Source organism: Thunnus thynnus, chromosome 16 (assembly GCF_963924715.1).
Source record: "Thunnus thynnus chromosome 16, fThuThy2.1, whole genome shotgun sequence".
NCBI lineage: Eukaryota > Metazoa > Chordata > Actinopteri > Scombriformes > Scombridae > Thunnus > Thunnus thynnus.
Window position 1 is genome coordinate 13,329,852 of NC_089532.1, and position 23,696 is coordinate 13,353,547.

Here is a 23,696-nt window from a genome sequence, read left to right on the forward strand (position 1 = left end):
TCAAACAAATGTGCAATGTTTTGAGTTACACACACCCACAAGCCTTCAGGCTTATTCTGTAGTCTTCTTAATATTTTCTGAAAACAACTTGTCCTGTTTGAAAATTGTTCCCTATAATAATCATCTTCATCATCTGTCAGTATAAGGGGCCTGACAGGAGTGCAAGGAGTGACTTGTCTGTAGCAATAGAAGTTCATAAATAATGCACTGTTTCTCATACATGTGAATGATGTAATGGTTTAAGTCTGCCTCTGATTTGGCGTACAGCTCTGACTTGCCGCCCTGCGCCATGTGCTCAGCCGCCGGTTGCCAAATGATGAGAAGATAATCCTATTTTGGAGAATTAAACACACAAGAGTGAGTATTTTATAAACGTATTAGATAAAATTGGTGAAATTGTAGCTGATGCAAAGCTCGAAGCAAGTTTCATTCAGCTATTTATAGTAAATGGCAGGTGGAGTAGCGCGCTTTTGGAATGAAAGGGAGGAGAGCATCCTCCCCCGTTGTTCTGGCTGCCGGTTTAACGCGTGCGTAAAGTTGCTTGTTTGGACACACTCCGACTGTGTTTATGGACCGGACCACTGGTGTGTGTGTGTGTTTTACTGTGAGATGTAATGTGGTTTGGTCCATCGAGCGGTGCGACAGCTCAGTGAAAGGTCTCACAAGTATCTCAGTCAGACGAGCATCACGCGTCCGAGCGAGGTGGAGAAAAAAAGGAGGGGGGGCAGCAGAGGCAGACAATGCGGTTTTGCGATGCGTTTATTCCTCCGTATTTACACCCACATCCACGAAAAGATGATTTGCCGAAGATGTGGGAAAATAATTCCTCGTGATCTAACTATTTTTCTGCATTTTTTACTATCGCATTGAATCAATTTCACAGCGTTTTGATTAAGAACAAAAATAGAGATGAAATTCCCACTAGAAAACCAGAGGAAACAAGTTAACTGGGACCCAGAACAAGGTCGGTAAATACTGCTTTCCTATTGTGTGATAACTTTAAATATGTGTCATTTGAATTGTAGCTTAATCTCAACATGTCTTGGAGATATATGAGAGACAATAAATCGCATCAGGGTGTTTACCGGCCTGAACAGTTTTACACAATTTCTAATTCATGATTGTGTTCAATTCACTTTCCGTTTGTGTATTTCTGTTATGCAAAAACGACAATTAATGCAAGACAAAGCGGCTGGGGGTATTTCTTTATTCCCAGTGTGCTCAACAGGGGGGCAGCGCTGCGGAGAGCGGAGCTTCTGCTGCGTCAAGCTTACAGAAATAACCGGCATGAGACCGGAAAAGCGGTCGAAATAAAAATAAAAGGTCATGTGTGCACCAGAGGCACGAAATTCTATGCATGAGGTCATCATTTCTAACTATAACTATCAAACATGCGTTATTATTATATATATTATGAATCATGAGTGGTAATGCCAAATATACATCTTACAGGCAATGTTGCTCCTTAGTTGTGAATGTGTTTTGTTTATTTTTTATTTTTTAATAAAATAAACTGTTCTACTTTTGTTTTCAGGTAAATAGAGTGATAGACTACTATTTACGATTTCAATTGCCGGAAGTCGTAGGCCTGCACTCGTTATTCAGGCTAGCTTGACGCTGTATTGTGAGGCTCAGCTGGTGAGTTAAACGCCTGCAACCTGTCTAGTGCCATAGGGAATAACCTGAGCCAACCTAAAATTTGCCTTCATGTTTACTAGTTTTGAATTTTGTTCATCAGAGGGTAAATTATGCCTTTATATCAAGCGTTTCTCCATAATAAGCAGCTGACACAATGAATGTTGACAAAGTGAAGATTTCAAGTGTCCCACATGTAAACAGTGTGAATGCAACATTTCATAATGGTAATGAAAATCATCATCATCCACACCATTTTCTGTGGCTGAATTGAGGGACGTCTCCTTTATGGACATGAGTCTCCGGTGAGCATTTCCTCTGCTTTGGCCAGTGATTCTGGAAGCAGAGATTGAGGGTTGAGAGAGAGTATCAGATAATATTAGATAAAAAAAAAACACTGCTCCACTCAGGCCTAATTTAATTGGCAAAAATCAATATGAAGCAGCTCCAGTGGTTTGATTTTAGATTAATGTCACACAGTTTCAAAAATCTGAATCCTAGTTATGTTCATCAGAGTTTTGGTTTTGCCTTTGTGGTTTAAAATATCAATCACAGTCATATGTTCTTTTACTTATATATATATTTTTTAATCATATAAATTGATACAAGTAAATAAATAAGTGATAAACAGCTTTCTGACCTGCCCTACAGTGTAGCTGCCTCTGCCCCGCTGCACACAGCTGATTTATTCAATTTCACTCACTCATAAGATGAGATGTAAAGCAATTAATGTCTTACTAAGACTAGTTATGGACTTGGCCCAGTTTGCTGTTAATCAGTAGATGTTCCATCATAATGACTGCACCAAATACATGCAGGATATTGATATAGGGTCATAGTCTTTCTGCTGCTTCACCCTTCAATCTTAATACTCTAATTCATCTCATGTTCTAAAAATAGCCAGCCACCGCCCTTAAAGGCAGATACTGTAAATTGAAAGTGGCAGTTTTGCACCTTCCTGAAGCTTCTGACATCACTTTAGTGTTATTGAGTCACTCGTGATACAGGGATTAACTAACAAGATTCATAGCTGATGGAACAGTGTATAAGACAATTCCTGGATGTCCTTGACTCATGAAGGTGGGGCGTGTGTTAGTGTGTGTGAGTGCTTACATTCTGTTTAGCATATCACATAAGTGATCCTATCCCATTAAACAAAAAAATCCCTCAAACAAATCCATGTCTTATTCCTCTACCTCTGAGAGTTGCATCATTGTAGATACCAGGTGCTGCCTATGGCTCAGAGGCACTCCATGCTCTCTTGACGGAGAGATGCGGGGGCGTCAGGGGTGAAGGCCGGAGCCCTAAATAGCTTATACGATGCTTTATATACATTAAGGTAATCTAAATTTGCCTTCCCCCAAGGTGCTTCTTTGCCACTTGGATGACCTGCCCCAGCACACATGAATTGATCATAAAACCCATCCAGAATCCATTGACTGAAAGTGTCACTTATCTACTCTTATAGTGTATTAGAAGAATTGATTTCTATCTCCCAGCAAAGACGATAACACAATTTGTACCTCCACATAGCAATACTGTAAGGGCTTAGTTGCAAGTGGTGTGGAATGTGTGTGTGGCTAAATATTACTAATGCTTTTCTTGTTTTGCTTTGTGGATATAATCTTCAGACAATAATTTAAATAATGCACCTAATTCAGGATGTTTTTCCCTTTTAATTCATGCATTCATTTAATGACAGCCTTCAACTGGCTACAGTGTTTCCTGCATTAGTGATTAAGGCAGTAGTTGTGGACTTTTGAGGCTCCACTTCAGAGGACTAATGGCTTTTATTTGTAGAGCTCTAAACAAATTCCCAGTATGATAAGCAATGGAGAGTCTCGCTGTGGCCCACCTTTGGCACAGCTGCAGGCCAGATAGACGATGTTTTTTACTGATAGCTTTGGATGTTGGCTTTGTGAAGAGCCCTTTATTAGCGTAAGAGAAGAAAATCACTTGCTTCATGCAGATGACTATAGGTTTCCAATTACTGTAATGAGGTTTTGTTTAAGTGTGTATTGAGCAGTTTGTAGTTTGACGTTTAAGTGATAGACAAAGCTTAAAGATCCCCTCCAGGCAAGTTGTAAGACATAGAAAAATACTCTTCTTATTATAATAATTTATGTCAAACATGGTTTTTCCTCTTAAAAAAAGTTATGTTACCTTGTTATAATCTTTAAAATGACATTTCCTCATCCTCCCTTATCGACAAATCCAGAATCTATGAATATGCAAATATTTTTGATATTGATATTTGATTTTTTTTTTCTGGGAGGGGATGGGGGGATACCACTGTTCGAAGAGCTGCGGACTGAGATTACTGTGAGCAGCATGCATGGGAATAAAATACAATATTTATATAAGAATTGTGTATATTTCTTGCTTTCCCCTTCTAGTGTCAAACTGTACATCATTCTGCACAGTGAAGGCAAAACATCCAAGTGAAGTAACAAGAAGAAATCTAATTTTTGAGTGGAAGGGGGCTTTAAATTGGGAGACAATATTGCAATTAAACAAATTCAATGCATAAATTTAAGTTTTAGCTATTGCAACAGACTGGTTATCACAGACCATTAGAAAGAACAGACACTACAGAAGAAGAAGAACTGTAAACACAACACTGGAAATGTCCAAGATGCCCTGTGTAATCATCTCACACTCCCCTATAAATCCTTAAAGACTGCCTACAAAACATCATCTCAGATAATTTGTTCTCATAACTCAATCTGTCTTCACATTTTTCATATCCTGTCTGTAACAGATTCAGGGCCTTCAGCCAACTATTAGAACTGTCTGCCCATTTTTATTTGCCAAACAATTCATCAGAATTATTTTCATAAGTTACAGTATTGCTGTCGCTGTCTTGGTAAACAACACATATGTTAATCCAGTTTCCTCTCATTCTCTTTCCTAGTGGCGGTCCAGACCAACTTGGTCCCTCCCAAAAAGGCCCAGTCTGGCATGGTGAAGTCAAGTCTAGTCCAGGCCAGTGTGGCAACCATGCAGAACCCCATGGGTTGTGACCCGAAGGCCAACGGTCACTGTCCGCTGCCACGCCTGTCCATCTCATCCCGCTCTGCCAGCGTGGTGGCCAGCATGGACGCCAGCTATGACGGCTCTGCTGCAGCGCTCCACTCTGTGATGAAGTGGAAGACGGTGCTGGCGGTGTTCGTAGTGGTTGTTCTCTACCTCGTTTGTGGAGGTCTGGCATTTCAGGCCATGGAGCAGCCGTTCGAGAGCAACCAGAAGACCAGCATCACTCTGGAGAAGGCTTCCTTCTTGGAGAGACACCCCTGTGTTACTCCTGATGAGCTGGAGGCACTCATCAAGGTGAGTCCTTTGAACTTGAGTTTTAGATTTTAGATTTAGATTCATGTTTAATACTCCGTTCCTTGTTTTCTCCCTTGAGCTCAGATAGCCACAGAGATATATTATAGTGTATTGTGTTTGTTTACACATGTTGAATCAATTCATCACCAACATATTAGTTTATATATAGGATAAGAAGATAAGAAAAATGAAATGAAATGAAAATCCACTTTGATTGGTAGATAAAAAGAAGACAGTCAGCGGACTGACCTTTATAGCAGCGGTTTTATAGATGGCGATTGCTATCAGGGGTAATTAGAGGTCTCAAGGTAATTAATTCTGGTTTCATTAGCTAGTCACATGTTCTTGAAAAGCATGGATGTTGCATCCTTTCATGGCCAGATTGTCCTTCAGCAAATGAGGCCTTTAATCCCAGTTTCCATCAACGGAAAAAAAAAGAAAACTGCTGCAGTATTTTACAGAATAAATTCTTGCTTGCTTGCATATACAGTAAAACTAATTATGTAACATCATATATAATTTTGATTTTAATGGCTAAATAACAATCAATTTGAATGCTTTGTTAAAAAAAAGGCTTTTTAGTTGACTCATTTGGAAAAGTTTAGATTTCACGGTATTTGTAATTATGACAAACTAGTTTCAACTTAAAGGTCCACTTACTTGCTTTTTAAAGGTCCAGTGTGTAGTCTTTAGTAACATCTAAAAGAACAGACTTGGTAAAAAAATTTAATAGATTATTTATAAGTATATATTAATTAGTGTCTAATCAGCTGAAAATAATAATTGTTGTGTTTTCATTACCTTAGAAATAAGCCCTTTATATCTACATGGGAGCGGGTCCCCCTCCACAGTGGCCGCCATGTTGCATCGCCATGTTTCTACAGTAGCGCAGAACGGACAAACCTAACACTGGCTCCAGTGAGGGCCTTACGTGTTTTAGATTCAGTGGGCGACTACCGGAAATGCACTGGTTTTAAAACGAAGAAGAGGAACGGACAAAACATTTTGTATTGTGAGAAGTTTTTGAAACCAAAATCTGATAAACGGAGGATCATAGTTATTTATAAAATCACAGGAGCGTGAATTGTCGTCATCAAAGAAACGAAAACACGAAGAAGCTAAACGAAATCGGGACAAGCAACGGCATAAAACGAGGATAAACCCAGATGGAAATCTGTGATGAGAGAAATGTTTGCAGACTGACGCAGAAGTTTCCTGTTTACTGCTGGACAGGTAAGAGTGTAATGTATATTTATTTTGCCCCGCTGGTAATGGTTCAAAACCTAGATGATGTACAATGTTTATTAGCAGCACATTAGTTTCCCTGAAAAGAAACGCCACCACGTAATGTTAAATTTTAGCGCACTTTAGCCTCAGTTTGTGCCTCTCATGGAGCTGGTGGTCTGATAAGAGACAACAGGGAGGCAAAGTCATGCTAATAACCCAACGATTTATTCATTTTCTGTGGCAGTAAGACAACACATTGATTGATAACTAAGATATTTAGCGCTGGTGATGTGATAAAGACAGTAAGTCAGAGTAATGAGTTAGTGTGAAAGATTAACTGAGGAGAAGTCTGCTCATCACCGAGTTAATGCTGCCTGTGAATATATATTTATATTTTTCACAGTGCTCCATGATTTCATTGTTTGCTCCTAATTTGTCATTTAGGAGCACATGTACACATTGGGGGGCAAAGTTAGCTTATAGTCCAACACAAGTAACGTTTTCCCTGTTTCAATGTTGAAAAACATGTAATTGCTACCAGAGTTTTAATTTTACATTTATCAGTCAGAAGTGAAATTTTTCTGTTATTTATTTTGGTATGTTTATCCAGGCCAGCCAAGGCGCCCAGCATCTTAGGACATAACATAATGTATTACAAGGGTTTGTGACTGTGTCATGTAGCACTTATTTTCTTGATGTTGCTGTTGTTTCTCCAGCTATGAGAGAGGTCCTGTAGCATCGATGCATGGTATTGCCTTTATCTTCATCCTAAAGTGACTGTGTAATAGGTCAGGGGTATTTCACCATGTGCCATTGATGGCTGGGAGTACATTGGTTTTCATTACAACCAAAGACAACAAAAGTTGATTTCACTGAATAGCTACTTGTCTCTGACTGAAAGTGTATTAAATAATCTGATCTAGTCTGTTGTTGAGATGAAAATCTGCATGGAATAAGGTTGAACAGCTTCTAGTGAGCACATTTGATAGATAGATAGATAGATAGATAGATAGATGATTTATAATAGTAAGTTAATTCATTTGTGCTGTTTTATTTTTCTCAGGCACTATGGGTTGGCATTAGTCACCATGTCTGTGACATTCACACCCGCCATAACAGAAGTATTGCAGGCCAAGTCAGGAGAGGTCTAGGTAAGTGATACACATTTGTTTGCCTATGTAGCATATTAACTTACCCTGTAAGTCTTACTCTTGATTAAATAGCACTATTTTCACATGTACAACTGTATAAAATGTATGAAATAGTAAATTATCTCTATGTGTAATGGTACTGTCTTCCACAGAAGCAGTTTTCCATGCAGCTGCTGCTCTACAGACAACTCCTGGAGCAGATGAGGAACAGCAGTGCCAGTGAATCATGGGTGTTGTTCCTGCCATGAGAGCATCTTCATCCAGAGCAGTAAATTGAATACCTTTGGTATGGTATTGGTCCGGCCCTTGTCAGCTATTATATGTGCAGCAATTTGACTGCTGGAAGGTGATCGGATAAGTTTAATCACACTGCTTTTAGTGTTCAAACAGACTAATGATTTGAGAGATTGTTCTGTCTTTATCAGAATCAACTCTGAAGAACACAGAATAAGCTGTCAATATGTTTGTGTTTGAACAGTAAAAGCTGCATGTTTATGTTATCCTTATATTGTCCAGATTGAAAGGGATGTCCAAAAATGTTTCTGTTAAATAAAAGATGTTTTTATTACAAATGTCATTATTCTTAGTGTTGTTTTTATATTTTTATTTTGTGGTTCAAACTAGTGAATAACAGTTAACATAACCTGAAGTGGATATGTAAATTAATCCATAACATGTACTACATTGCCCTGTTCTGAGGATCAGTGGTATTCCAACTTCACTACTGTTTTATGTTGCTTTCCAAATATAAATAATGACAATATAAATTAATGGTGGAAGTGGTAATGACAATATACTGACTGCAGGGAAATACTGTCATTGTATAAGTATATATTAATATGTTTATCATTGCAATTATCACAGCACATCTGATGAATATCTATTATTTGGTAAACTTGCACATTTAAGTTGAACAAATGTGAATATATATAAACAAAAAGTTTAATAATTATCCAGAAAGTATATAAATATAGAAAATGTATAGAACAAGTATAAAATATCAGCAATGTAACAAATAAATATGAGATGATTTGATGCCTTGATGATGAACAGGCAGGTGTGTGAGTACCTGAGATACTGTGTGGACGTTCCAGAAGACCTGGAAAGAAACTCAGAGGCCAGGTGTGAAACCAGTGTGATGTCTTTGGAAGACCAGGGAACTTGTCACTGATCCTCCAAACACAGCAACTGGGGATGACAAGTCGGTTTCCCTGGCCTAAAGAGCCATGCTGTCAATAGATGAAATGTCTATAGGCAGCATAACGGTACTCCCGGTTGTCATCCCCAGGCTTCCTGGTTTGGCCAAATACCAAAATGTCCTCCCAGTACCGCCTGTGAAAGCATTTTCAAGACAGAACTGGGAGAAGTGCGGTATTATTATTACACAATCTGAAGGGTACTGGCCACAGCATTTCCTCTCCTGGTCCGTAGGCATGTCTGTACAGTTACTACAAGTATACCATGGTACCACTGGCACTCCAGCAAATGGTGGGACACCATGCCTGCACTGATGCATCATGAAGGCATCAAAAATGAACCCTGGCTGCCTCTGAAGCAGTTCACTGGTGAGCTTCCTGTGCTCCTCCAAGGTCATCTTTTCAAGAAGTTTCTGAAAAAATAAAACACAGGAAAAACACAGGTAAGGCTTTATAGGTTATAAGTTTCATAATATGTTGGAAATATGGTAATGGTATTACAGAATATGGATTGTAGGCTGTCCACTGTTCCCAAACATGTCTACAACAATAACATAATTTTTAAAAAAAGTCAGAATATTGCTGCTCGATACTGTTCCTATATAGTATTTATATAATCATTCAGTAGTGTTGCTGATGTTTTCAGTAGCCTCTTTTATACAGTGAACCGGCATTATAGCTGTAAAGAGGATCCAAGGGGAGGACATTTCTCTTCGTTTGATAACGTTAAAAGTAAAGTTAGACTTTTCTGTCGGCTTCCCAACTCATTTTAAAAAGACGAGAGAAAGAGAGAGAGAGAGCAGCTGTGGTCGAGTGAGCTAGAGGGTGAATGAAGAGAGGGAGCGCTAGTAACGTTAGTGGGGAAGCTGGTGAACCAGATCGATAAACGTTATTTTCTGATTGTTTCACAGCAGTTAGCTTATAAAGCACAGACACACCCACACACCTCTTCAACCCTACAGCTGTGCGCTGCGCCGCCTGATTTGGTCTGAATACGGGCTAAACAGAACAGCGAGGCGGATTACAGGCGCAGTATTCCCGCCTTGAACGGGCTGTGTAAAAGGGGATACTGACTCACATTGCACTGATAACACATCAAACTATACAGACTACAGTAATGTAAAGCACAGAGCTGCTATGTAAATACCACTTTGTGTTGTATTGGCATTTTTAATATCGTGCAGAACGGGTAGGAATATGGTAAAATAATTGTACAAATAACGTCACAAAACTTAGTCGCTTCGGTCCCTTTGGAGAGTTTCCAGCCTCTTGCCCTGCTTCCATGGTGCCAGTGTTTGCTCTCCTCCCTCGCCTGGCCCTGCCTGCAGCAGAACCACTAACTCGCCCTCTTTCTCGCCCTCTTCCTCCTCCTCTAACCTCCAGTACTTGACTCTGCAAAAGGATAATAAAATATGTAACATTATCCTGCCAACGCTATCTCGCTATCAATAATGCCTAACGTTACAATAAAATAACATAAGTTTTGTTTAGCATGACGTTGCTAATGTTAGCTTGTAACTTGTTAGAAATGCTCGAAGTTGTCGTGGACGATGACATCTTCAGCAAATAGCTTCTTGCCCTTGAAGGCCACCGTAGCTTCTGGAATCTCTCCAAAGTCTTAGCGAGGCGAGGGGTGAGCGGCGGAGTTCTTCAATCTAGAACCTCACCGTTAGAGGCCGCTAAATACCACACATATTACACACTGGACCTTTAATCATCACTAATTGGAGCTAGTTCTGGTTTCATCACATGATGAAACTTCAGCCATGTGATATATGGATATCAATATGTGATGACACCTGTGCCAGTACCATTCATTAATGATGATAATAGGATGCAGTTGAAAGCTCAGAAAAAGCTAGAGTTGAGACTATTTTGTCACTTGTACTGCTCCTAAGGTAAAGGATGAACTCTCATGCTCACATAATTTGCATTGGTTATTTGTTGACAACTTCTCATACATTTGTATTTATGGCTTCAGGTATCATAATTACAGTAATTGTTCTTAATGCTTAAGTTGGAGCAGGTTTTTTATTGTTGCTGCAGAGTCAGACACTCAAGCAGCATCTTTTTAGACAGTGTGGTTCAGTTTATTACAGAGGAGTGTCTGTACCGGTTGCTTTAATTTTTATCAAACAACAAATTCTAGTCTCTGTTGCAAATTTTACAACCGATTGTCAGCCTCCAGGACTATGGATTGTTATTACTGTACTACTCTATTTAGCTGCACTTATGTGTATGCCAGTGGGTGGGTTGGATTCGTCATCCAAGAACACTCTGTGCTCGTACTAAATCCAGTTTTAAGGGTTACATTTAACTCAGTCACAAGTTCTTCTTTGAAAGAGTGTTATCACAGCATAATAATGTTAATTCATAGGCATTTTAATAGCAATTTCATTAGGTTTCTTCCTGCGGGGTTGATGAGTCAAAAATGGACTATAGCAACCATCAGAAGCTACACTCCCAGACTCTCTGCCCCCTGGTTCGTTGATAGTTGACGGGTAAATGTCATGATTAGACTCAGAGCAGGTCCATCCTCTAGCAGGAAGCACAGTAATATCTTCTTAAGTTACTGACAATATAAGGTTTATTTAAAAAATAGATTGATTGAATAACTAAGTTGAATGCCTAATACTGTCAACAGTGAATGTATTGGAAGTACAGTATGAAATTCCAGAGTGAGGCTTTACACCCACACATTCTGAATAAGGAAACTAGCTTAAGGCCATAACAGCATCGCTGTTTTAGCTGTAAGAAATGTTTGAAGTCAAGTCTTCTCATAGCCAAATATCAATTTTCTGATATGAAAGTGTGATGTATTTTCCATTTTAGCTAAATTCAGTAATTCTTCTGGTTTTTAAAGATCCAGGAAAATTTTTATGAACAGAGTGACCCTCTAGTACTAACCAATGATCTACATGAGACTCCATCAACGTCTTTCTGGCCATTAAAAGACAGATGGAAACTGTAAAAATAAATCACATCTTAAATATGAACTTGGGCACAAGGGTTGCTAAAAAACATGACTGACAACCCTTAAACCATGACATGGAGGTTGATTGAAGTGGACCTAAAGCATGCTATCTCTTCAATTTTCCACATTTTACCAACATAGCATGTCTTAAACAGGATATGCTGTATGTATTGGACCAGATAACAAGCAGAACAGAAAAAAAAATCAGTCCCATCATGATTAAACTGCACATTTTACAATATCATTTTACAGTGTCAGCCACTTTATCACACAGAGTATGGTGATGCTTCACGCTGCTCTGTGATATCAAAGCCAGAATTATGGGTCAAGATTTAAGGTCACTACATCAAGCTGGCATGTACAACTGGAAGCAGGATTGGAAAATGATTTGAGATGTGTCAGTGTGCAGTTGGCTGAGTGGAAAGTTTGATTTGTGAGGGGGTGTGATGATAGGAAATAGTTGGACTAAGCTCTGTCAAATACTCCTATAGACTGATTATACAGAAGATGTTCAGAAAGGGATTGTAATACCAAAGGACCATGTGGCAAAAGTCAAGTATATTTTTCAGGAGTACATAATAAATAGTATTTCACAGAAAGCATATGAAAATGCAGTAACTGATGTCAAAGAATAGTTTATATTTGAGGCAAAATCATAGCATCTGATCTAATCGTTAAGATAGCAAAGTGAACCTTTTTTTAAAAAATTGCTTTCCATGTTTTTCTCATTTAGTCAGAGAGAAGTAGAGACAAGATTCGTGTTAGTGAAACTATGGACCACCTCTGATTCTGTTAAATGTTAAATAACCCCAAAGAGAGAGAGAACCAACCTCATGGTATTTGGTATGTTCCACTTTCCACTAGAATGGCTTCATTTGATGTTAGCATCTTCAACACTGCTCCAGTGAATACTGGACTGTCTATCTGCCTCTCTCTCCTCTACTCCACGCCCCCCTCTGTTCCTTTATTCTTTCTCAGAGAAGCATCCTTTCTTCTCCTTCTACTTCCCTTGCAGTGTTCAACCTTTGAGCCACAAAAGCGCTATCATGAGTTTATAAAAATCAATGAGAGTATTTCCTAAGGAGAAGTGTGAAAATAAAAACCTTTGGGATGGTGTGCTTGGGGTCCGGAGGGAATCAATTATTCATTGCACAGGCCAGCAATCACAGACCCACCGCTCGAAGCAGCAGCGGCTGAATCATAGAAAAGACTGTCTCCTGGACAAATGATCAGACTGGGACACAGGAGAGAAATATGACAGTATGTCTCACCAGGAACTGATTTGCTTGTATGAAATTTGCTTGAACTCATTTCACAATGTTACATCTAACAAATTGAATGTATTAAAGGAACAGTTTGAAAGATGAAATGAGAAGATCAGTACCACTCTCATTGTTTGTAGCCTACATTAAATATGAAGCTACAGCCAACAGTGGGTTAGCTTGGCTTAGCATAAAGACTGGAAACAGGGGGAAACAACCAGCCAAAGGTCCAAAGGTAATAATAATAATAATAATCTGCCTACCAGGACCTCTAATGCTCAATAATTAAGATGTAATACCGTATCTCACTTGTTTAATCTATACAAAAACAGACATGCAAAAACAATAAGTTGTGGTTTTACAGGAGGTTATGTGCTTTTTCTTGGTTGGGAGCAGTGATTTAACCCTGTATAAAACCACAGCTTGTGTAATAACATTTTTGTTTCTGTTCTAACTAAACAAACAAGATATAAAATGTTAATTAGTGAGCTTTAGATGAGTTGAGGGTGGATTTTGTTACTTTGGACAAAGTCAGGCTAGCTGTTTCCCCATTTCCAGTGAAGTTAAGCTAACGACTGCCGGCTGTAGCGTCATATGTTCAGCTTAGTCTCGGCAAGAACAAGCAAATTAATGTTGAACTATTTCTTTAAAACAGAAGGAATAATATTCATTTTTCAGGCGTTTGACTGAGTTATGGTGGTACTTCAACCCTAAGCATGGCAAAAACCACAAATACCAAGCCAGTTTGAAGCTCACACTGGCAAATAACACAATTTTTTTGTGCTGTCTTAAGAAATGGCCTTCAGGACACGCTGCTTCACAAGTACTCCATCAAAAAGTCTGTCTGGTCTTCTAATAGGTTCTGTTATCGGCCTGTCCGTGCTGTGTCAAGGCTGTCAATCAGCCCAAGATCCTCTGTGGCGACACAGCAGTGATGACTCACTGTTGACAAACTGTTTTGCGGAGGAGTTGACAGAAAAATGGCAACCTTAGCAAGTGCGTGTACAGTCTGCGCACGCCTGAGATGGAAAGAGACTGTGAATTTTAATAGACTATGAAGAGTGTGCACTTGTAAAGGTTTGCTCCACAGCATGTGTTGACTTAATGTGTGTGAGTGTGAGTCCACACACGTCTGTTGACCTCCTCGTGTTTTCTTCAGTATTTGTGCAGTCCACCTACCCGCTGTGCGCCCACAAAGATAGCAGACCTAATTGCCTTTCCCAGTGCCGTAGGGATGACTCACGCTTTGGCACATTGTGAAGCCGTGCTGTTATTGATACCAGTCAAGCCTCATTTATTGATGAGTCACTTACCTACAAATAAACATTTATAAACACTAAGCTACCTGCAGTAGCACTACATTAGGACATGCAACCGATGGTGTCTATTTATATATGTACTATTAAATGTTGATCTCTTTATTAAAATGCTGCAATAACATGTTCCAGACAAGACTCAGTTCCTCAGGTGTCTACGTAATGTGCACAAACTGATGAAAATACTATTAAAATCTAATGAAAGAAAAAAAATGTACTTAAATTTTTTATACACCCTTGTGTCTTCAAATTTCTCATCTATGTGTTGGCCTTATGGAATCATTCAGTCATTTTTTCATATTTTTTCATATTTGTTCCAAATTAATACAATAGAATATTTTTTTAAATTCTTTTAGTGGCATCTCTTGTCACTGTATAACATCAACTTATTCTGTGACTTGCTCCTGCTCAGTGCTCACTTCATAAAGGGTGCTGATAAATTCAAACCAGCCTTATCGGTGAAGGACCCAAGTGCTTGGCAGTGATTTGTGCAGCTTTAATCCCTCAAAGGTGGTCAGGGTAAAGCTATAGATATTAGTTACGGTGAAAGTGCTGCAGAGGAGAGTGCTTGGCTACATACCATGGCTCACAGCAAAGGTGGGTGAAGGAGAGTGTGAGTGAGGCACCATGCTGGCTGGATCACTGCGGTCACCTGCTGTGGGGTAGAGAGACACACTGAGGGGATAAAGATCTGCAGTCAGTTTATTTACTCTCTAATGATCCCACAGTGTAGAATATGAAACCACACATTAGCTAACAGCCCATCACAATCACTTGTGCATCTTCAAGAATGTCTGTGCTCTGAGTCTTTTATGCAGTCAAAATGGAATAGAGCATGTGTGAAAAAAAACAGTGTCGTCCCTAATTACCATGCTGCAACACATATCAAAGCCACCATCCGCATGCCTCCAAAGTACATGTGGACAAGGAGGATTTTCCACATAAAAAAGCGTGAACTTGGCTGTGAAAAAGGCGGGAGACAAAAATAGACCTCCTCATTAAGTATTCAGATACACTGTGAGGCTATTTATAGCTCTCCCTGACTCCAGAATTAGGCTATTTGGGGTTTATTATATAATTACCGGTTTGATATTGCCCCTATAAAGTAGTTGTGTCTGCCAAAACCTATGTAATAGCATTGTTGTAATTGGCTAATTTTAGAATACAAAAATCAGTCTCATTAGGGGGGGTTGCACTGATGGAGCTGAGGTACTCACATGCGAGATTATGAGTAGGCATGTGCAGTGATGTGTGGCGGTGCATAGAGGAGGTCCTTCACTCTGTCTGCTTTGAAATGTGTGTCACGAGAGTTGATACATATTTTATAATATGGACAAGCACCTCACTAACAGCTTGCTTGGATAGACTGGGGGTTGCTCTGAATGAATATGCTGTGCCAGAAATGTTGGTAAATGTACTGAAGCTATTTCTTAACAAAGGTACAAATCTGATGTCGGGAGAAAAAGATTTTTATTTGAGCCCAGAGGCAAAATTCAAACTACACATTTCCACAGTGATAAGAGAATACATGGCTCTCATAACATGCCCCTAAACCCAGAATTTTAGAAGGAAAGCCAGATAGTAAATTAACTTTTCATGGCTACATAATGGAGCACAGAGGGAGATCAATGACAATAATGATGCAGTAAATGCAGAACATTGTGGCTTCTTAATGTTTTCCAGACACTATAGATAACCTGGGGATAAAGAAAGGCTGAGGAACTAAAGAAAAAGGCTGACACTGACGAAAAGAGAGATAAAGGTCTTTGTGCTGTGTGTGAAAGTCTATGCAGATTTAGTCAGCATGAACTGTAAAAATATGCAAATTAGGTAAGAATGCTGAGTGCAGAAACAGCTTCACGTGAAGAGGCAGACACAGAATTATTTAAACAGATCATGTTCTAGATGTTAATGTAAATTATATCTACAGGATATGTTGACATTGTAATGCTTGATTTTTTTTATGTGCATGATAAATCGGTGACCACCCTAATACTGCAGAACACTTTTAGTCAAGCAACACTCAACATGAGTTGTTCTACATCCAGTTTTTTTTCATACAGGAGAAAATTACCCCACAAGAGCCCACAAGAAAAATCGGAGAGCTTGTGAGATTATTAACAGGAAAAGAAAGCAGAAAAAATTATGCTACACAAAGTTATGCTTGCCTTTCTTACTTTCCTCTAATATTTGCTTTTTTTCTCATGATTTACTAGATCATTTTACATCTTTTTTTCACAAGCCAAAAAAAATTGCTAACACTGCCCTTATGCAAAATGTTAAAATAATAAAATGATAAAATGTTTAATTAAGTGTTTATTTTATTAGTTTTAATTACACTGTGCTTGAAATCATTAATTTAATGAAAGATAACAGTATTTTGTAAAACGATAACACATTATGATGATACAATTTCACTGAACTATACAATAATATTGAATTGATTGTAATTCCCATCCACTTGGCTCTAATTCCTGTGTTCATACAGCTTTATGATATGTGTGGGTAATTCAGTTCTCCATCTAATTTATATCCCCCTCCCCCCTTTCAGGACCTTCCCAACACTCTTTCTTCTCCTTTCTCATTCTCTTTTATCAGGTAGTGACCTTCCTGGATGATGTTGAATTAGTCACACTCAATATATCCTCAGTTACCTCATGAGTGTTACACAATCAGTAGCATGGGTGACCCACGCAAGCAAAAACAAACACACATAATAGACACCTGTATAGAAACGTGCACATAAACAGTAGCAGGAGGTGGGTTAATGTGCTCACTCTCTTCATGCCATGTGTAGTGAAATCAAAGCAGACACGTGTGTTTGTTGTGTTGCGATCAGCCGACCTGGCATGCAATAGTAACCCTGAGTGTTTGTGAGAAATTAACAGACTAAATGTAAGTCAGGTGCTTCTACATGTTTTTGTGTGCCTGTTTTCTTTCTGTCCAATAATGTTTGTCCATTATTTCACATTTACACGCTTTGCCTTTTATGTTGCTTCAAGCTGGATATCTCAGATTCAAGCACTTACAAGCACCTGCTCCACGAGGAAATAAATTATCATAATTATTATTAATACATTTTCCTCTTTCCAGCATGCCATAGATGCTGTGAGTGCAGGGGTGAGTCCCATTGGAGACACATCCTACAACTCCAGTTACTGGGACTGGGGCAGTGCCTTCTTCTTTGCTGGAACGGTCATCACAACTATTGGTAATTAATCATCTTTTATCCTCTTATGCCTGTTAAATCTACAGCTGCCATTCATTGACTTCTATGTGCTGTATCAGATTTCACTTGGGGATTTTTTTTGGTTTCAGAATAAATGTTGACAACATCCAGATATCAAATCTATGATTTCTCTTAGCTGTGGATTTAATGTGTTGAGAGGGAAATAAATATCACATTGTCACTATTGCAGAATTTTGTAAATTTAAGGATATTATAGCCTAGCTTTGGTTATGAGCAGTATGGTCGACTGAACAACATTATCAGCATCTAAATACAAGATTAATAGGCACTTATTAATTTTCTAAGAAGCATTGTAAATGGGATTTGTTCTTTCGGTTGGGAAAGTGTATTTTCACATTACAAATCTGTGTAAATCCTCCTCCCTTATTGCTGCCCTTAGGTGAATTTTACAAATCCTTTTGCCTGCATGAGGTGGCGCTAATGATGCAAAGCCCAAGCACTGTGGGATTTAACAACCTGTGAAGAGCAACATCATAAGCAAACACTGCTGACATAGATGTGGTTTCACATAGTCTCTTCTTTCCCCTTTTCCCTTTGTCTTGCTTTCAAAAGACAAACATGTTATGACAATTTATGATCAAATTGTCTGCCTTGGGAGAGTGGAAGTTTTGATCAAGTGAGACTGTTTGCATAGGATATTATTTAGTAAAAGGTATTTTTCCTTATGTCCTTTTGTTGTATTTAGGAGCTGTCATTTTAACATACAAGTTGATCCATTAAAATTTGTATACCTTCTCTATTAGCTACGTGTTTCTTCATTTAAATGGCACAAAAAACACAGTGTCCCTGACCTGCTGTTATGGTGTGTAGTCCAAAAATTTTATTAACTATGTCATTTACTAATATGCTGCTGAGCATCCTTTCAGTGGCTTCTTTTATTTCCCTGGTCAGATAGGGAATTATTTTTTTACCTCTAACTGAGACATCCAGCTTCAAATAACTTAACAGCTATAAACAGATGAAAACTGTAATTTCTAGACAGACACAAACACACAAAATCTAAGGAAAATGTTAAAGATAAAACTATTTTTGATGTTAAAATCAGAAAAACAGAATAACAGTAAACACGTTACAGACAGAATTCATGTCATGTCAATATTCTTGTCACAACAGTTTGAAATTGGAGGACTTGAGTACAGTATATGCTTTGTCTCCTGTCTCACCGGATTCTTCATTGTATCTCTGTCACTGTAGGACCATAATTAATGTAATTTTGTCCAAGGGGGAACCTAATTAACATCTCTCTAGGAGCTTTATTTACCTAAGACTCCTGCTGCAGTAACTAAGGGGTATTACATAAGGGCTTCGATTGATTATGTTGCATAAGAAAGTCTTAATTGTCTTCTTCTGCGTCTCATCTTACTCTTAGTACCCCACCTCTCCAGCTAAAAGGAAACATTCCCACAACATTGGCTACTGTTACCTACAAGCTCTAATAATGTTTTAAAGAAAATGTTTTAATGTAATGTTCAAAGAACATTTTAAGGATGTTTATCATTTCAAATAATGTTCCTATAAGGTTAAATGACATAACATTTTTACTGTTCTTCTGAGGATGTTTGGAGGACATTGTTGAGGTAACACATTTTAGAATGGTCTTTTATAAAACATTCCCACAATGTAATATGATAACAAAAGAACATTCTCACTACAACATTCAGAAAATGTTTTGAAAATGTTAGGGCATAATGTTCCAACCATGTTATCACTAAACATTTTAAGAAGGTTGTCACCAAACATTTTTAGGATATTTTTTAGAGAACATTAGGCTAGAACATTCTGAGAACCAAAAAAAAAAACTTCCCGCTGAAAATATTTTAAGGAATGTTTGGGAATAATGTTCTAACAATGTTATCAATAAACATTTTAAGGATGTTTCTAGGGAACATTATCCGAGAATGTTCCAGGAACCAAGAGAAAACTTTCCGCTGAAAACATCATTAGAACATTTCATGTAACATTCTCAGAATGTTTTTAGAACAAAAATTTACTAACTTACCCTCATTTCTCTCCTCTCCTCGTCCTTGCGCTTTCCTTGTGTTGACAGGTTATGGAAACATTGCTCCGAGCACAGAGGGCGGGAAAATCTTTTGCATCCTTTATGCCATATTTGGCATCCCTCTTTTTGGTTTCTTGTTGGCGGGGATTGGGGACCAGCTGGGAACCATCTTTGTGAAAAGCATCTTGAGAGTTGAGAGGATATTTAGGGTGAGATGTCATTACAAATTTATTTTTATCTGTTTGTGTGCGTGTGTGTTGAAGCATTTTGTTGGTTTTTTTTCACATTCCAGTTAACTGTAAATAAACTCCCGATGCTTCTTTTTTGGCCCTTTATCTGTGGGAATTTCAACCAAATCAGTAAATTATAGTTATATATATATATATACGTATATATATATGTATATTTTTATTTATTTACCTGAATTAGCTCTCATGGCTTCCTCTATTTTGTTTTTTTTCTCAGCAAAAACACAAGCAGATCAGTCAGACTAAAATCAGGGTAACGTCCACCATCCTGTTCATCCTGGCTGGCTGCATCATCTTCGTCACCATCCCTGCTGTCATCTTCAAACGCACCGAGGGCTGGACCACACTGGAGGCCATCTACTTTGTTGTGATCACTCTAACCACAGTGGGAATAGGAGACTATGTGGCAGGTTAGATTAATGCAAAGGAATGGACTGTTTTGTAGAATTCACCTGAAATGCATTTTTGGTCTGCCTTCTCTGTCCATAATGCCTGTTTTTTGAACATTCTGACACTTTTCTTTCACCTCTAGGTGGAAACCGTAGAATCACCTACATGAAGTGGTACAAGCCGCTGGTATGGTTCTGGATCTTAGTGGGTTTGGCGTACTTTGCCGCCGTCCTTAGCATGATTGGAGACTGGCTTCGAGTGCTGTCTAAAAAGACCAAAGAGGAGGTGGGGTTCATTTGATTACACAGCTCACTATTACATTACAGTGGCAGAAAATAAAAGGTCACTCAGCTGCTGCCTTTTCTGGACCTTGTTAGAAGGCTCTGTAACAGGCTGCTATTGCCTGAGGTGTTCAATGGGTAGCTGTTTAATAAGTCCAGATGAGAAGATTCGTTATTGATTCTCTAGAGTGAATAACGATGTAAAGGGGCTCACTGTAGCACCAATAATACCATTTTTAGCACTATTAAATGGTAGTTGTTGAAACGTTTTTGTAGACTGATCCCTATTGTGTAGTTTCAAATAGATTTTTCAAACAGATCCCTCCAGAACAATCATTTATAGGTAAAAGTTACTATGGTGACCTTGTATTGAAGAGAAGACAACCGCACTCCAATTATTTTATTGTATAACCAATGTTTCGACCACACTTGTCTTTCTCAAAGCAAGTTCAACACAAGTGTCAGATACAGCCTCATATATATGAAAGACCCTAAACACCTCTATTTTCAATTTCTATATAACATGAAATATTCATGACCAAATAAGAAACAATCTAAGCCAAAGTTTGGAGGAAAAAAAAAATCCTTAGTTATTATTTATACAGAGTTTAAAGGACTGTGTGGGTGTGGTTTAATCACATTTGATTGACAGTGCTGGCTACGTAAACAAACAGCTCCGCAACTGCCATCACATTTTGATTAAAATGTTGATCAGCACTGACTGATGCACAGAAGCACATCACTTCTTTCCAGCTGAGCCCTTCCCCGTTTCAAACCAGTGAGAAAAAAACTTATAAGTGTATGTTTTGGAACCCCTTGAATCTAATATAATAAATTGGACAATGGAAAGCACAAATCTCTAATGTCACATAACCAAAAACTGTGCCTACACTGGCACAACAAGGAGGTGATTGGGACAATGATTACAACAATGATAATATCTTGCTGCTGCAGATTGTATCCCATATCCTTTCCTCATTCTTTCCTTATTGCACCATCGTCACAGGTTGGGGAGTTTAAAGCTCATGCAGCTGAGTGGAAGGCAAACGTACGAGCAGAGTTCCGTGAAACACGGCGGCGCCTGAGTGTTGAGATCCATGACAAGCTCCAGCGGGCTGCCACCATCCGCAGCATGGAGCGCCGTCAGCTGGGCCTGGAGCAGCGAGCTCACTCCCTGGACATGCTGTCTCCAGAGAAGAGGGCCATGTTCGCCAGCTTGGATGCTGGCCGCTTCAAGACTTCTTCCCAGGAGAGCATCGACACCAAGCTGAACAACCTGAGGCTGAAGGGCGCCTGTGAGCTGTATGACCATCAGGGGAGTGAGCAAACACAGCAGACGGCGTCTTCGTCAGAGGAGAATCTCTTCAACCTGCGCTTCGGATCCCTCACCAAGCTGGCCAGACGCAATAAGAGCCGTGAGCTGCGGAGGAACATTCCTGAAGATATTCGACGGGCAAGTGTAGGCATAAACAATGGCAGCGCCATGCTGGGTGAGGAGAGGACGGAAGAAGGTGAAGAAGATGGGGATCCAGATGAGGAAAACAGAGAAAGGAAAGAGGGCAACACCAGTCTGGCAAACCTGTCACAGTACACTATGGAGCGTGCCAAGTTGAATGGGTTCATACCAACACAGGCCAAAGATAGCGAGAATGACTAGGTATTTAATGGTTGAACACCTCAGCCACAGACAGAGAGAAACAGAGTGAGATACTCAGACAGAGTCAGAACGAGAGTGCATGACCCTTTGAGATGTCAAGATTTGTGCCTTTCTGTTTCCTATGCTCAGTTTGGAACTGCTCCCAGGAAACTCAGTCATCGTGCCATAGCCATGGGAAGAAAATGTATTGCCAAAAATGAACAAAACAGAAGAGACATAAAAGGCTGTCGTTAAAATACCTCATTTTGGCTGGGCTACTTGAGAACTTCTACATGAACTATCTTGTCAGCACTGTTGTCTTTCAGCTTTCACGGCTCTTACTGTATGAGACATTTGAGAAACGGCTGTCTGGTAATGTTGAATCTTATTTTTTAACAATGTGGGCAGGACTTCCAGAGAGCTAGATTCATGTCATCCATCTTCAGAAACATTATCGATCTGCGCTTTGTCATCTCATACTGTGGTGGCTATTTTTAGCACAGCAGACTGCTACAAAAGGACTTCAATGTTCAATGAATGGAGGTTGGGAGGTTGTGTTTCTACTGGATCAATATACAATACAAGCATTTACCTAGCTGACTTGTACAATTATTCCTACATTGTATGTGGCTTTGAAAATTTAGCCTTGGGGTATAGCTACTATATACTAAGAGCTCAGCAGAAAAAAAACAAAAACAAAAAAACCCACAAATTATTCTCATTGATCGTGCATGGTTATAAAACACAACCATAGCAATTGACATAAACTAACTTGAAAGCTTGTTACAGCTGCATTAATGTTTCTAATGAAATGTGCTTCTTTCAGTCATACTTTGAGAAAAAACATATACATCAGTAATGATTGCCAACAGTTTCTGAACCACGAATCAACACAGCACTGGAAACCACCTGACAGACACACGTTTGGCCACGAGATTGTCAGCATTATTGAAAACACTTTAGTTCTGAACTTTTTATTTTGTATATGATGTTCACCTTATCACTGGTATCACTGAGACTTCTTCAATTCGTTTTTAATTAATGAATGTGTTGCTATTGATTTTGTACTCACCAAGCATGTTTGCATCTGTGTTTATGCATTTTTATATCAGCTAAACACTTGAGCTGTATTTTCCATTCAACTGTAAAATATGAACTAAATATGTTACGTTTTTGTATTTCTTTTCCTAAATGCAGTCTATCCTCACACTGAAATGTGTATTCCTGTAGTTCTTTGGGTTTTACTGGATGAAACGTTTGAAACCACACTTCATTTGTATTTACAAACAGGTACTGATACTACTGCCCAAAGTCTACTTTAGATTTTGCAGAATCATTAAATTTAATACTGACACGCATTGCATGCATTTCTAAAAAGATGAATTAGACACAAATTGGTTGTACTTGTAACCTGTTTATCTGACAGTAATAGCATTAACCTTTCCATGACCATGACCTGTGACAAGTTAAGTGACTATTTGTTGTGTACATTTCATGAAAAGATCACATTTAATGTAGTGAGTGCCTTTTTCCAGATAATAAATATGACAAATGAAATGTAAATGTTGCTAATTACTTCATACAAATAACAGAATCATCTTAATAATTCAAAATATGGGACAATGGTATTACAAGGTATTGGAATGGCATTGCTTATCAAAATGGCATTGCAGCACATATAATTAGCGGAATTAAACATAAGGAGCCAAATTAAAGCCATCATGGTTGGCTTTTTTTCAATTATGAAAAAAATACCTTTTGCTACATAAGACTCTGCAAGCTGCTAAATGTTACATATGTT

General features: G+C 38.7%; 1 protein-coding gene and 1 long non-coding RNA gene across 3 annotated transcripts; one reads left to right on the forward strand and one right to left on the reverse strand.

Annotated features, from left to right (window-relative positions):
* The first annotated feature begins 545 nt into the window (after nt 1–545).
* On the forward strand, nt 546–22,110 carry kcnk10b (potassium channel, subfamily K, member 10b). 2 transcript variants are annotated; one of them, XM_067614278.1, is made up of 7 exons: nt 546–964; nt 4,550–4,965; nt 17,185–17,302; nt 19,389–19,549; nt 19,806–19,998; nt 20,121–20,263; nt 21,266–22,110. In XM_067614278.1, exons 1-7 carry the CDS (start codon nt 910–912, stop codon nt 21,914–21,916), a joined length of 1,737 nt encoding a protein of 578 aa, XP_067470379.1. In that variant the 5' UTR covers nt 546–909; the 3' UTR covers nt 21,917–22,110. The 2 variants fall into 2 exon arrangements, with proteins under 2 accessions (XP_067470379.1, XP_067470378.1); XM_067614277.1 differs by lacking the exon at nt 546–964 and having other exon boundaries at nt 4,573–4,965.
* Nucleotides 4,959–19,436, reverse strand: LOC137199765 (uncharacterized). Its single transcript, XR_010931851.1, has 3 exons — nt 19,341–19,436; nt 14,672–14,766; nt 4,959–8,952 (listed from the first exon to the last, which is right to left on the reverse strand). It is a non-coding gene; the product is annotated as an uncharacterized lncRNA (long non-coding RNA).
* Nucleotides 22,111–23,696: the final 1,586 nt, after the last annotated feature.